Genomic DNA, 13,154 nt, shown 5'->3' with positions numbered 1-13,154 from the left:
TTAGCGCATCGCGGCACGTCGCGTCTGTCGTAAAAGAAGCAAGAAAAAATAAATAAGACCAAAAGAAATAAAGAGAAGAGCACGATTTGCGGTTTGGTCAAGGTGAAGAACAAGGCCGTGACCTTTTGCAGGTAGGTAGACGAACGGTACGTATAGGAAAAGGAGTTTAACGTCTTATAAGAGTTTATAAATCGACTTGTTTATTACAACTTTATCCGTTATTGTGTTTTGACGACGTAACACGTTGTTTGTTGGTGAATGAAATCGAAAACGAAAGTCAATAAACCGTAAACTACAACAATCTAACGTAAAATTAAACATTTAAAAAATGATAATCACAACTAGATAAGTTTTTATCTAAATCCATCCGCATAATAAACCATTTAATGAAGTCATTAAGAATCCCGGTGGATGCACCGCAACTTACTTTTAATATTAATTAATCCGAGAAAAACCATAACCTAAAGAACTAAAATTAACAGTTAACCCATTACTCATCGATTTTTTTAAAATTTTATTAATTTATATGCGATAACTCAAGAATTCAAAATCAAAAACTAGTTTAATTTTTAAGCACATTAATTAACCACAGAGATCAATTAAGTACTCGTGATTATAACAGCGACACGTAAACGCAATTTACGTTCAATAACCATTACGAAAAACGACTCGGAGTCAATAAAAATGCGATAAACAACACGACCTGGTGGGTTTGGAAGAAAAAGTGAGAAAATTTTTCGTGTTTTTCCCGCATTTGCATTCACATCTGGTGGCCTAGAAACATCGCGTGAACGATTTTTTAAACCTAGTTCCACCAAGTATGCACCAGAGAGTCAAGAAACCCAACTCGGAAAGGTATTTAGTGAGATTACGAAAGTTTTAAATCAATGAAAATAATAAAAAATCGAAATAAAGGGAATTAAATGAAAATGTCTAAAAATCTTTATTGATATCTTAATCTTTATTATTTAATTTAATCTTGACATTCAATTAAAATCAATAAATATCTATTAGGATCTATAAATGAAAATAGAAGTTGATAAGAATTTTCTTTAGAATAATCAAAAAGTTTATTATTATTCGTCTACTTGAAATGAAGGTTCAATAAGGTATAAATTTTTGACCTTTGTAAGATTAATTACATACAGCGTGTCCCGTATCTTCCGCATCAGAGCATTATACGGTTGTAGGATACATTATTCTGAAGCGATCTTTCTAATAAAATTTTTTCGAAATGTTTATAATAACCGCACGGGAACTGTTTAAAGGAACTGTTTTTCGTCCAATCAGCAGATCGCAAATCAGACTCAGGTAATCGGTGCCACCCTCGGCCGGTCCGCTACGCCGATGATAACTCGTTTCCCACGTGTACTCACCAATAAATTCGTCATGGAAAGAGAAATAAACTTTTTCGATGAATCAAAGTTGTCCGTTATTGGTCGTCGTTAAACAGTTCCCGTGCGGTTATTATAAACATTTCGAAAAAATTTTATTAGAAAGATCGCTTCAGAATAATGTATTCTACAACCGTATAATGCTCTGATGCGGAAGATACGGGACACGCTGTATATATAACCTTACTTTTTGTGTAATAAGTATACCTTGGTATAAATAAACAACAAGCAGAAAGGGTTAGCAATTTTAAGAAACAATCCTTGCCTAAGCAACAAAATGTTGATGACTTAGAGTACTTTACTGATTCAGTTTGCTCAAAAATTTTATACTAATTACATACTCAGTGTTGCGCTGATAGACTAACTTTAGCTACAACGTTAGCTGCTGGTTAGTAAACTATAACTTTTAGACTTTCTGTTAAAAAGTGCAGTGCGTTTTTATCTTTGCAATGAAATTTTAGTGAGTAGCGCTACTTATTAAGTCTTCTTGTTCCCTCATAATGGCTTACAGGCGAAATTCCTTATTGCGCTTATTAACGGCTATCACCGATTACCCGCATTCTGTTTTCATGGGTTTTGTTTAATGTAACAGAGAGATAATAGTGGTGATAAATGACAGTAGATAAACAGCAGTCCCTTAGTATTACATGAGGTCAATGATGAAAACCTATATGTGACGTTACAAAAATTTATGGTATCTTACCTCATAGATTTGGATATGTTAAAGAATAATTCGCTTTATTCTAGAACACCGGTAATCAAATTTGTCAGATATATTGATCGATTGCTGCATTATGACAGTAAAAAGTCGTTATAGTTTATGACTATAAATAGTGATTCGCTAACAAATACAAGGCATAAAATCTTAATAATCTTAATAAATCTTAGCATAATAAAGCTAAGAATTATTTTTAATTTTTAAAAATAGTGTAAATCTATAGTGTTGTACTATAGACGGTAGTACAAGGATCGTTGGTTGTTATGGCAATAAAAGACTTGTATGTATTTAGTCAGACTGCCTTAAAAAGAATTTCATTATAATTTTGATTGAGATCAAACAATGGAAATGATTTTTGAGATATGAATGGAATGCGGTAAAGGTGTAAACAATGTGTTTCCTATTTTATTGTTGTTTTCACTCAACTCGGATAGCATTGAACTCATCAGAATTATGATCATCATGGTTCAGTTAAAGATTATTCGATTACATTTTGTCGTAGCACTTGAATCATCGAATCACTCTGAAAGATTTGCCCTGCGGTTGTAGTTTAGGCATAGAATGCTTATGGGTTCGTCATTCTTGAAGAGCTTACCTAGGTTTGAAATAAAAGAACCTTCGTTATGTACTTATTGATAACTAAGAATAGATAACTAACGAACTCGTAACAGAACTCGCGAGCACCAGTAAACGTAAATAATTCAATATGCTGTAAGAAGAACTTATTGCGCAATCCTTTAAACACTGAATAAAAATGACTCAATACGCTTAAGAATGGAAAATTATGGTTCAGACTAACTGCTAACAGAAATTCTTAAACTGATAGAGGACGACGAGATTTATATTCTGGTAGAACTAATAAATACCATTTACAGAACAGGTTGAAATGAATGGTTGCTATTAATATACATAGACATTAAAAAAAAAAGCTTTCGATAAAGATAGACAATCAAAATAGATGCTAATAAAGAGAAAGATAGCCCTCAGACTATCATTGAACATCAGCAAAATAAAATATATGCTGATAACAAAAACAACTCAAGACATCCGTAGAATATATGTAAAGAACCAACCTATTGACAGAGTAAAGTAGAAAGTGATTGAGGAAAAGAACTCCAAAAAAAATACGAATTAGAACTGATCGGACAAGAAATACATACATTTAATGAAATGAAGAGGATGCTTTTCTATCGCCGAGATCTAATCCTTGAATCAAAAATACGAATCGATATTACGATACGTCGATACGCGACATTGAAAGGAATCCACGTAAAAAGACTGAAGATGTATAGGAAAATACTGAATATTTCTTGGGTGGACGAAATAACCAACGTGAAAATGATGAGTCGGAGGAGAAAAGAAAAAGAAGTAATTGTCTTTCTTTATGATACCTGCTTACAAGCATCCTCCTTGCATAACCAACATAACCATCTTTGCTATATAACCATCAGGGTCTATTCCCAAATTATGGCACGCACAGAGAAATATCATTACGAGTCAATTGATGAAGTCAAATTTCTGGCAACTTCTTTTGCCACTGTTTCTATTGCGTCATGAGTTACATTTCTAATAGACTTGTATTTTTACACTTTCAGTTCTCGTAGTCATCAAGGGAATTTGAGGTATTCCTGTTTTATTTCAGTACTTTCAAAGGCGCTTAAAAATCGTTTAGGTTGGATTCCATAAACATCACAACACAGCCACTACTTTGGTTATAATGAAATCGTTAGTTAAGATTTCCACCTTTCTTGAGCGGTTGAAGGTGATTTCTGTTTCTTTCAATCCCCAAGAGGAAATTATAACACCGATTTTTGACCATTAGTATGTATCACAATATATTACCAGTAGTGTTGAATGCAAGCACTCTCGAGCAAATTATGGAGTACCTCAAGGATAAGTTACTTTTTGATCATTGGCAGTTCGGATTCTGTAAACACCATAACACAAATATTAGTCTGGTAAGCTTTCGATATGGTTATACTTCTACACAACGTTTTGGTAGTTTATAACCCTGCGCCTTAACAATGTCTCGATATTTCTAAGCGAGAGGCGCTTGTGTTAGTAAATGATGAAAATCAGTTTAGTGTATATAAAGTGTTCTTGTTCAACATATCAAAGTGTACGCTAAAAAATCATACAGCGATACAACCACTATAAATTATAACTTTGCAGATTATCTTAATGCAAACCTATAAAGGATTTCCTACTGTCTAAAGTATAACGATCCAGTACTCATGGTTCGTTTCTTGCACTGTGTAGCACTTTATTGTACTTTTTTACTTCCTCATCTGGATTACGGCTGCATTGCTGAATCCATTATATCATTGCTCGGAGCATTACCACCATATAAGTTTACACACAAATCAGCTTGGAGCGCTTATAATTATACAAAAAATGCATTACAAATACCTATAATCCGGAGATAACACGTAAAGAGGAGAAGCGTAAATTGCTGCAAATGTGGAGTTGAAATGTCAACGCCACAACATGCAATTAGCGAATTCAAAATAATTCTGATCAACATTATTGAAAAACAAAGATGCGTTAGGTGTAACATAATACATAATGGTCATAAATTTACTCCCCTAAGCCATACTAGATGATACCGTGATGGCAACTTCGCAGAATTAGCTCAGCATTTTGTGTATCTATACACACTTATATTATATTACTTGAAACCCGCAATGACACAGAAATCAATAAGCTCTACACAAATATCCAAAAGATAGCCCAGCAATGAAGAAACAAAATGTACAAAGAAGCCTGTGATAAAATGAAGAGTAGTAAGGATAAAAAGGGTTCCGGTCCATATTGTTAACTGGTTCCATGCGGTACATTTCCAGTTGGTTGTGGATATTGTGGACACCGTTTGAGATTAGTTAATGTTGATAGTAGAAATTGTCAATATTTGTGACCCAACTTAAATGCAGTAATAAACTTTTGTAAAAAATAGATATGGCGCGTAAATGGATAGCTTGGAAGGATGGAAACTTTTCATTTAGATATCGAAATGATCTTGGTTCAATTCGTGAATAACAAAGTGCGGGATATTAGAATACAATAAAATTAGATTAAAAAAGGTTTAACCAAAATTCGAATTAATCCTCTTTAATATATCTTGTTTAAAATTGATAGCACACTGCAATATTTATTTATTAACAATTACGTAGTAATAGTAATTGCCCAAAATAAACTTTAACGTCACCTGATAAAAATGTTATAAGAATATTAGTTTAACTACGTTTCGCTTTCTGATAAGCGAGTAAACTGTGTAAACGAGATCATATTTGTAAAAAGATAACGATTATAAATGAATCTCTTTATAGTTATTTTATTGCTCCATTTGTTTGTCTTTTTAGTCGCAATCGCCAAATTTAGCAGTTCAAAAGAAACAAAAACAAAAGAAACGTTTCTGTAAAGTTATTTTTAAAACATTCTTTTCTTCTTAACTTCCGTTTTTCCTGGACTACTTCTACCTGTTTTTGTTTTAACAACTGCAATAAACCTATAAATGCACAGTAAACGATTAAAACAATAAAGTAAATTGAACTAGATTTCTTTCTGGGTAAAACTTGCTTAAAAGAGTTAAAGAATGTATTTTGTAAGTCAAAAAATAAAGAAAATTATAATAAAACCCCCATTAAACGGAGTTATTATTGGAAACCGTTCAACTCGCTATCCATTAAGATCTTTGCGAGTCTTCCGTTAACTCATTGCGGTATATTCACAAAGCAAAGTATCCAGTTGTACTAAATTTCAATATAGTTATTTATTATGAACCGTTCGAGGTATGTTAATAGAATTTATATATAAAAAAATATCTTATTAAAAATTTTTCAATGAAAATTAATAAACACCTGTATATAGAATTTTTTATTTTGAAAATACAACCAGTTTTTGGATAGCAACGAAATATATCGTTGTAAAACCTGTTTCAAATTATATGATTGTGGATAAAGGTACAATTCCATGACAGGCGGTAGAGTTGCAAACTGCAAACCGCAGGCTGCATTACTATGACAACCAGTAGTGTCGCGTGCGGTTTGCAGTTTGGAATTATACTTTAATTTAAACACAACTGCATGTTAAAAGAAGTAACTTACCTTAATTCCGTCAATAACCCCCAAGTTTTCTTCTTTACCAAAACTTTTGAACATTCTTTACTCACTTCCCGCCTCAAAAATACAAAAAAAAATAAAATGAATATTGAGATACACAAATTCAGGAAATAATAAAAATTAATTAAATAACGGGTTAATCACAAATTAGGGTTAAAAACAAACGAAAATAGCTTTAAAAAAAACTAACCCGATTCGTTGTATTGATAGTAATAATCGCGGCCATCGAGATCGATTTAATTTAATCTCACCGTTATTATCTTCGTTGTCGTTCGTTATCGCATGCGATATCTGTGTCTATATTATTATTGTATTTCCGAATCGTTTTTAATTTTTAAGAGAATAAAAATACACGTTAACGCGAGTACGGTGCGAGTACTAGTGACTGGTGTCGACGATGTGCGCGCCGCGCCGTGTCTCTACGGTTTGTATACTGCAAACGAAATAACCATGGCAACAACATCGTGGTTCCACCACTTCGATCTTTTCGATCAAAACTCGATCTGATGACGAATATCGTGGCCGGGTTTTTTGATCGAATCGGTCGTCGCAGCCGGCTATCTGACGTATTCGGATTGCAAATGCATTTCCAATGCTAATGGAATCGGAACGAATAAAAATTTTATACAGGCTGATTTATAAGGCAAAAGATTAAAACACTAATACTAAGTAAAACAAACTATAATCGTACTTAATCCTTCATTTGTTTTTAGTATAAATGAATGGTTTCCAAACCAATGCGAAGTTAGTTTCTTAAGAGATAATTTTGATCATAATACGAGAATTTCTTAACCGACTTTTATGAATAATAACTTAGTCGAAAGCTTAAACCTTGACCAAAATGATCCGAAAGTATATAAAAATAATGCAAATATGGCCTTTTTTAAATAATCATAATTCCTAAACCATATACTCTAATATTAAGATAGAAAAATAAAACTAAATCAAGTGCTCCTTGGACAGAGCAAAAAATTGAATACTGACAGGTAAACCTCACAAAAGTCAACAAGTTACGCATTTGATACAAAAGAGCTTACAAAGACATTTTTAATTAATATTTATGTTATTTTATGTTTAAAAAGTTTATATTATAGTTTCTAGTTAACTTAGTAGTGAATATTATATTAGTTAAAATTTAAAATATTGTGGAAAGAAAAGAAATATCGGTTGGAGTTCGCCATTTAATAGTAAAGTTAAGAAATGAGGGAAATTATACGGTGAAATTGCAAAAACTGTTGCCAAAGTCTTAAAAAGTGTTAAAAGAATTTAATTTCAATGAATTGAAGTGTATTAAATTAAATAAACCACGAATTGGTCATCCAAGAGTTTTAGATCAACGTGATATCCGAATAACTTTAAAACGGGTGAAAGATAATCCCAGAACAAGTACTCCTCAACTGGTAGAAGAAATTCAACAAGCTACTCATAAAATTGTGCATCCAGACTCTGTATGTACGTAGAGTGTTAAGATTTAATGGATTTTATGGACGAGTTCGACGAAAAAAACCTTGGATTTTCCAACAAAATAGGCAGAAAAGGATTGAATTTGCTAAAAGATATCTTGCAAGTGACTTTAAATTTTGGAAAACAGTTCTGTTTACTGACAAAAGTAAGTATAATATTTTCGAATCGGAAATATTTTGCGGCAGGAAAACCAAGAAATTAAAGCAAAGAATTTGCTCCCAACCGTTAAACATGGTGGAGGGTCGGTATATAAATCAGCAGAGCGCTTAGGGCTTGAAAATCGGTGGGTCTTTCAACAAGACAACGACCCTAAGCAAACCGCTCATGTTGAACGAGAATGGATTCTTTATAACGTAACTGTTACAGTTAGTTAGATTAATCTTTGGAATATTGTTCCTAATTATATTCTTTAATTTTTGAAATCTGTACTCTGTTTAAGACAAATTTTCTTGGCCATTACCCCTCAATATACAGGTGTCTCAGCGAGACCGTTCATTAGGCTTTCTGGGGTTCTGGCCAAAATAAAAATTTGAGAATTCAAACTTAAGTATTATCAATAGCGTTCTCTTCAACTAAAATATTTTCAGATATCTAGCACTTCCGTTTATACCGGAAGTCACCACCTACTTTATTTGTTTTAATGGAATATCCTGTATATTTTTACATATTTGTACAAATTTTTCTAGAAAAATCTGCTCCAGCAGACATTTGTTCAAAAATCAGAGAACACTCGATTTTTGGGATATCAATTTAGGATTCAGAACATGCTTAAGCAACATGATGGAGTATGTTTTGATGTCGAGAACAGTTGTCTAAAACGTTTAGTCACTTTACTATGGTACGTTAACTTTTCGAAATTTGGAAGTACCATATAATTATTAAGCAGCGAGTTTCTGTGCCTCATCTGGTAATTGTGGTTACAACTATTGATTTTATACTTTTTAATGTTAGCTTTAATGAACTTTAAGCAAGTGAGTATCTATAAGGATGGAAGTGTTATTAGATTGAGCTCAATGAATGCACTTTTGCAACAATCGATGTAGGAAATGTCTGCAATCACTCTGACACATCTTCTCTGAGTGCGAAAAACCTTGACAGAGTGAGACGAGTGATCCTAACATAGTATAGGGTAGGATACGTGAAAAAAAGTATTCGTAGTAACAACTCACCACTGCTCGTAGAGACACAACGTATTTCAGTTGACGTATTAGATATATATATTTTATTTAATGTTAAAATATAACACTATTTATGGTAGTCGTGTAATCCGCAAACATAATGAGCTTTGTAGGGTGAGGTGGTACCAGCGAGAGGTCGTTTATGAAGAAAAGAACAACATAATATCAATGCCCTCTATTTCAACTCATAGGATTAGCAATTAAATTTATGATGATTTGACATTAGCTATCTTGAGCTCTTCTTAAGGATTGCCTAACAAACTCATTAGCCTCTCCTCTTTTAAATGACCCCCTTCTTAATTCATGATAAATCGATCCCAAGTTACTGATATATCCGATAAGATGCCCATTTGCTCTCCGCTTACCGGCAGCAATGGAAGTACAACGACTTCCTTTTTTTTACAACGACCTTGACTTCGCAGATAAAAAAAATTAAAGTACGTTTTGTCTAAATAAATTATCTTTTCACGTTCTACCAAATGTCTTATGTATTGAGATATTTTTGTTTTCACTTCGACAGTGTTGGTTCTTTCTGGTTCAAAACGTATTTTTTTTAATATAAACATGAGGCCGTCAAGGTGTTGTCGAATACACTCCTTGCTTACATTAAGCTGAAACCCACTTTGTAATGTTTCTTGCAACTGCTTAAGTGTGATTTTAGGATTTTCTTCAACTTTAAGTTCAAAGAAACGGTGATGTTCATCTGTAATTTTATTTTACGTTTCCCTTCTCTTGGTTTTTCTTTTCTTCTTGAAATTTTAATGAAATTCCTGGTGAGAAGAAGAGGACAAGAATGAATTTACTACAAGTCTACTGTTAGTTTTAACGAAAGATCTGTTGGGAACTTAAGAAGAAACTTTACTATAAAATATCCAAATATATATACCCGAAGTAAGCCCATTAAGAATGATGTAAAGAGTATCATCCATTTATTATGGTGAAAGATGAAGAATTTAGGAGATTGGGTGGGATGCAGTGTCCAAAGTTTATTTCCATCACAAAATTTATTACCACAAATACACCATAATTTGATTGATGAAATATCTATAAAATTGAAAGCTGCAGAAGCCATCATATTAACTACGGATACTTCGATGTTCATTACTTCTCCTCTATGTCATTTTCAAGAGTTTAAATCTTGGAAAAGAGACTATCAATGGAACTTAGACGACGTAGTATTTTATTGCGTACTTATTTAATGAGATCTCTTATTCCTGTATAATTACTGTATAGCGCCTTGCAATAAATCATCTATTGTAAAATAATCATTTTGTTCATAATAATAATATACTTTGTGTAGTAATTAACTTTGTAGGAAACACATATAATGATTATCTTTATTAAAGTCAACTATTCTTACAACTGGAAGAAGGGAAATTATGATAGAAAATTGGTTTAGAGAGCTGATAGATCAAGATTGATTCTTTTCTCTCGCATATAGTAAAACTCTTTATTTCCATGATTGATTGATAATAATTATGACAATTAATTAAATTTTATGTCATAAGTGAAACATAACCAATTTTTAACTTCAAAACAAATTGTTACCAACCCTAACACCCTAAAATAACTGTGATATTTTTCTTGATCGATATTAGATTTCTGTCAGTCGATTATAATTCATTTATTAATGTGTTTTCATCCGTAATAATAATAATATCCACTTTTTCAACTCATAGCATTAAATTTATAATGATAATATAGTTAACGGGAATGGTGACAATTTGCGCCACTGCTTCCGGTGTGTAAGTGGTCATTTTTTGATTTAGTCAGGCTTTAGAACTATAATAGTAATTAGAATAATTCAATACGATAATTAAAGTACAGTAATTGCACACAACAACAGCACTGTCTGTGTTTATATCATCTGGATCTGTATTCTTAATATCGACGAGTCTACAATAAAGTAGACTCAAAAAATAAAGTAGAGTGGATATTATTGGATGATGAACAAATCTTTTCATTCTTTCTTTAATAGTAAAGTTCTTCAATGCTCAATTTTTATAGAGTTGTTGTAAAACTATGCTTAAATTAGTAGTTGCAGAGGTGGAACAATGCTGATATTGGAGGTAATGGAAAAATCTAATAGTACTTGGTCATTCTTATAAATAATATTAGTCTCAATGCCGCATTGATTGTAGAGGTAGAATTAAAAAAGGGCAATCTTTAATTATAATTAGAAAAATGTTGTTCCAGATTCTTATAAATAAGCCTTATTGCAGAAATATAAATCTAGATGTTACAAAACCATATTCTCTCTCATAATTAGTGATGATGAAACATGATATTTTCAAATGAGCTTAATTTTTTTGCGTTTCTTTTAATCATAATAATTCCTTTTAAAATTAAAATTGTATTTGTAACTTAATCACCCATTTTTGTCCATTAAAATTATAAAAATATTTGTATTAAATCACAGTAGTATTTTAATTGTTTAAAGATTATTAAGGAATATTATTCGTATTTTATATTCGATTAAATTAACGTCCTTGGAATTTTTTGATTCACGGTTAAAAATTAATCATAGTTTATTAGTAATGAACAACTCATTCGCCTAACAACATCCTTCTTTAAAAGCGACAATAAGACATCAAATATTATTAAGTGAATTATAGGTCAAGCAGTTAAAATTGAAAACGAAAAGAAAAAAACTTTCGATTCCACTTGGAAACTAAATTTTCCCTCTCACCCGATTAAGTTTCAAATAATCATCCTTTCCACCGATTATGGATCGTCATTTTCACCACGTAGTAAAAATAACAAGATTCCATATCGGACAATGGTCACTTATTAAAATTCTTCGCATTTTTATTCTTTAATAATTGTTAATAATGACCCGTCTTCGCTTTCTAAAGTTAACGTTCAAATTAATGTTTATAATTATCGCTGAGTGCGGTTGAAATAATGAAGATTAATTTTGTTGAAAGTGAATATAAATTAAAACAATTTATTTTTTTAAATATTATTTATTTGTTACAAAAAAATATTTTTACGCTTCTATACTAACACAATGATCCCAAGCTTTCGCGTTAACTTGTTTTAAAATTGTTTTTAAAGAACTTCCAGGACCACATTCAAAAGTTCTTGGGAAATATTCTCCTTGATCTCGTTCGTAAAGAACATGCATTGTTTGTTCCCATTTGACAGGTTTAATGATCTAAAAAAAATTATTATAAAAACGAAATTATTAATTATTTAAATACATACTTGTTTAGGAAGTTGTTTTCTTATGTGATCAGCATTTCGATATCTCTTTCCATCAACATTCGAATAAACGTTAATTACAGGATCTTCAATATTAATTTTTGATAAAATCTTTCGAACCGGTTGTAAAGCTGGTGCCATAAGATCTGAATGAAAAGCACCACTAACAGCTAACCGTGAAACCTTCTTCAATTTAAATTCTTTTGCATTCTTCTCTAAAAATTCTATTGCTGATATACTTCCTGCTATAATTTTGCTGTGAGGGTATAAATAATTTGAAACTCTACATTCTGGGATTTCATCCCCCTTTTCAATTGCCCATTCTTTAGCTTTTAAGCAAGCAAATCCCACACTTGCATCTGGTCCATAAAGAACCCGAACCATACTTCCCTTCTGCATCTCCCCAGCCATTTGCATAGCTTCACCTCTAATTCGAATCAAACGAATTGCATCTTCAAAACCGATTGCGCCAGCAAAAACTAACGAAGTTATTTCACCTAAACTAAATCCAGCTGTTGCTACACAATTATCAATCGCATCTGGCCGTTCTTCTTTTAATTTTTCTAAAGCAGCTAAAGATGAAACAAAAACCGCGGGTTGAGCATATCTAGTTTCGTCTAATTTTTCTTTTGGACCTTCCAAACATAATTTTAACAGATCATACTTTAAAAGATAACTGGCCAATTCAAAAAGATCTCTAACTAAAGGAAATTGTAAAAGGTTTTTCCCCATTCCAACATATTGAGTTGCTTGACCAGGAAATAAAATAATCGTTGAATCGCGAGGATCCTTTTTTTCTTTTTGAAAGTATTCACCTTGTTTTCGAATTTTGGCGGTTTCGCCATAAGGAAGAGTTGCCCACACTTGGTGTTCACTCTTTAAATCATCAAATGATGCAGCTTCATCTAACATTTTCTTTAACGGAGATTCATTGTTTTCTTTATTATCTTTAAAAAATAGCCACGAAGTGTGAACGTTACGGCAAAATCGTTTCTTTAAAACTTTATTCGAAACACGTACAAATAAACTCATTTTTTAACTGAAATCGTTGCAATAATTTCAAATTTCCCGCCAATAC

At 31.9% G+C, this 13,154-nt stretch overlaps 2 protein-coding genes across 3 annotated transcripts in view; both read right to left on the bottom strand.

Annotated features, from left to right (window-relative positions):
• LOC111421079 (bloated tubules) overlaps positions 1-6,670 on the bottom strand; it is a 36,864-nt gene extending 30,194 nt beyond the window's left edge. The window contains exons 1-2 of one of the 2 annotated variants that reach the window (XM_023054208.2): positions 6,421-6,670; positions 6,216-6,287 (exon numbers count right to left, since the gene is read on the bottom strand). In XM_023054208.2, coding sequence (XP_022909976.2) covers positions 6,216-6,269 — 54 coding nt within the window. In that variant the 5' untranslated portion in view covers positions 6,270-6,287; positions 6,421-6,670. The remainder of the gene's footprint in view (positions 1-6,215; positions 6,288-6,420) is intronic. The other variant, XM_023054209.2, reaches the window with a different exon arrangement.
• A 5,148-nt stretch (positions 6,671-11,818) lies between these two features.
• On the bottom strand, positions 11,819-13,108 carry LOC111421073 (malonyl-CoA-acyl carrier protein transacylase beg). The gene is made up of 2 exons (XM_023054201.2): positions 12,080-13,108; positions 11,819-12,029 (listed from the first exon to the last, which is right to left on the bottom strand). Exons 1-2 carry the CDS (start codon positions 13,106-13,108, stop codon positions 11,862-11,864), a joined length of 1,197 nt encoding a protein of 398 aa, XP_022909969.2. The 3' UTR covers positions 11,819-11,861.
• Between the last annotated feature and the right edge of the window lie 46 nt (positions 13,109-13,154).

The sequence above is a fragment of the Onthophagus taurus genome, chromosome 1 (assembly GCF_036711975.1).
Source record: "Onthophagus taurus isolate NC chromosome 1, IU_Otau_3.0, whole genome shotgun sequence".
Taxonomy (NCBI): domain Eukaryota; kingdom Metazoa; phylum Arthropoda; class Insecta; order Coleoptera; family Scarabaeidae; genus Onthophagus; species Onthophagus taurus.
The sequence above is the reverse complement of the archived record's forward strand: the minus strand, read 5'-3'. Positions and strand labels throughout refer to the sequence as shown.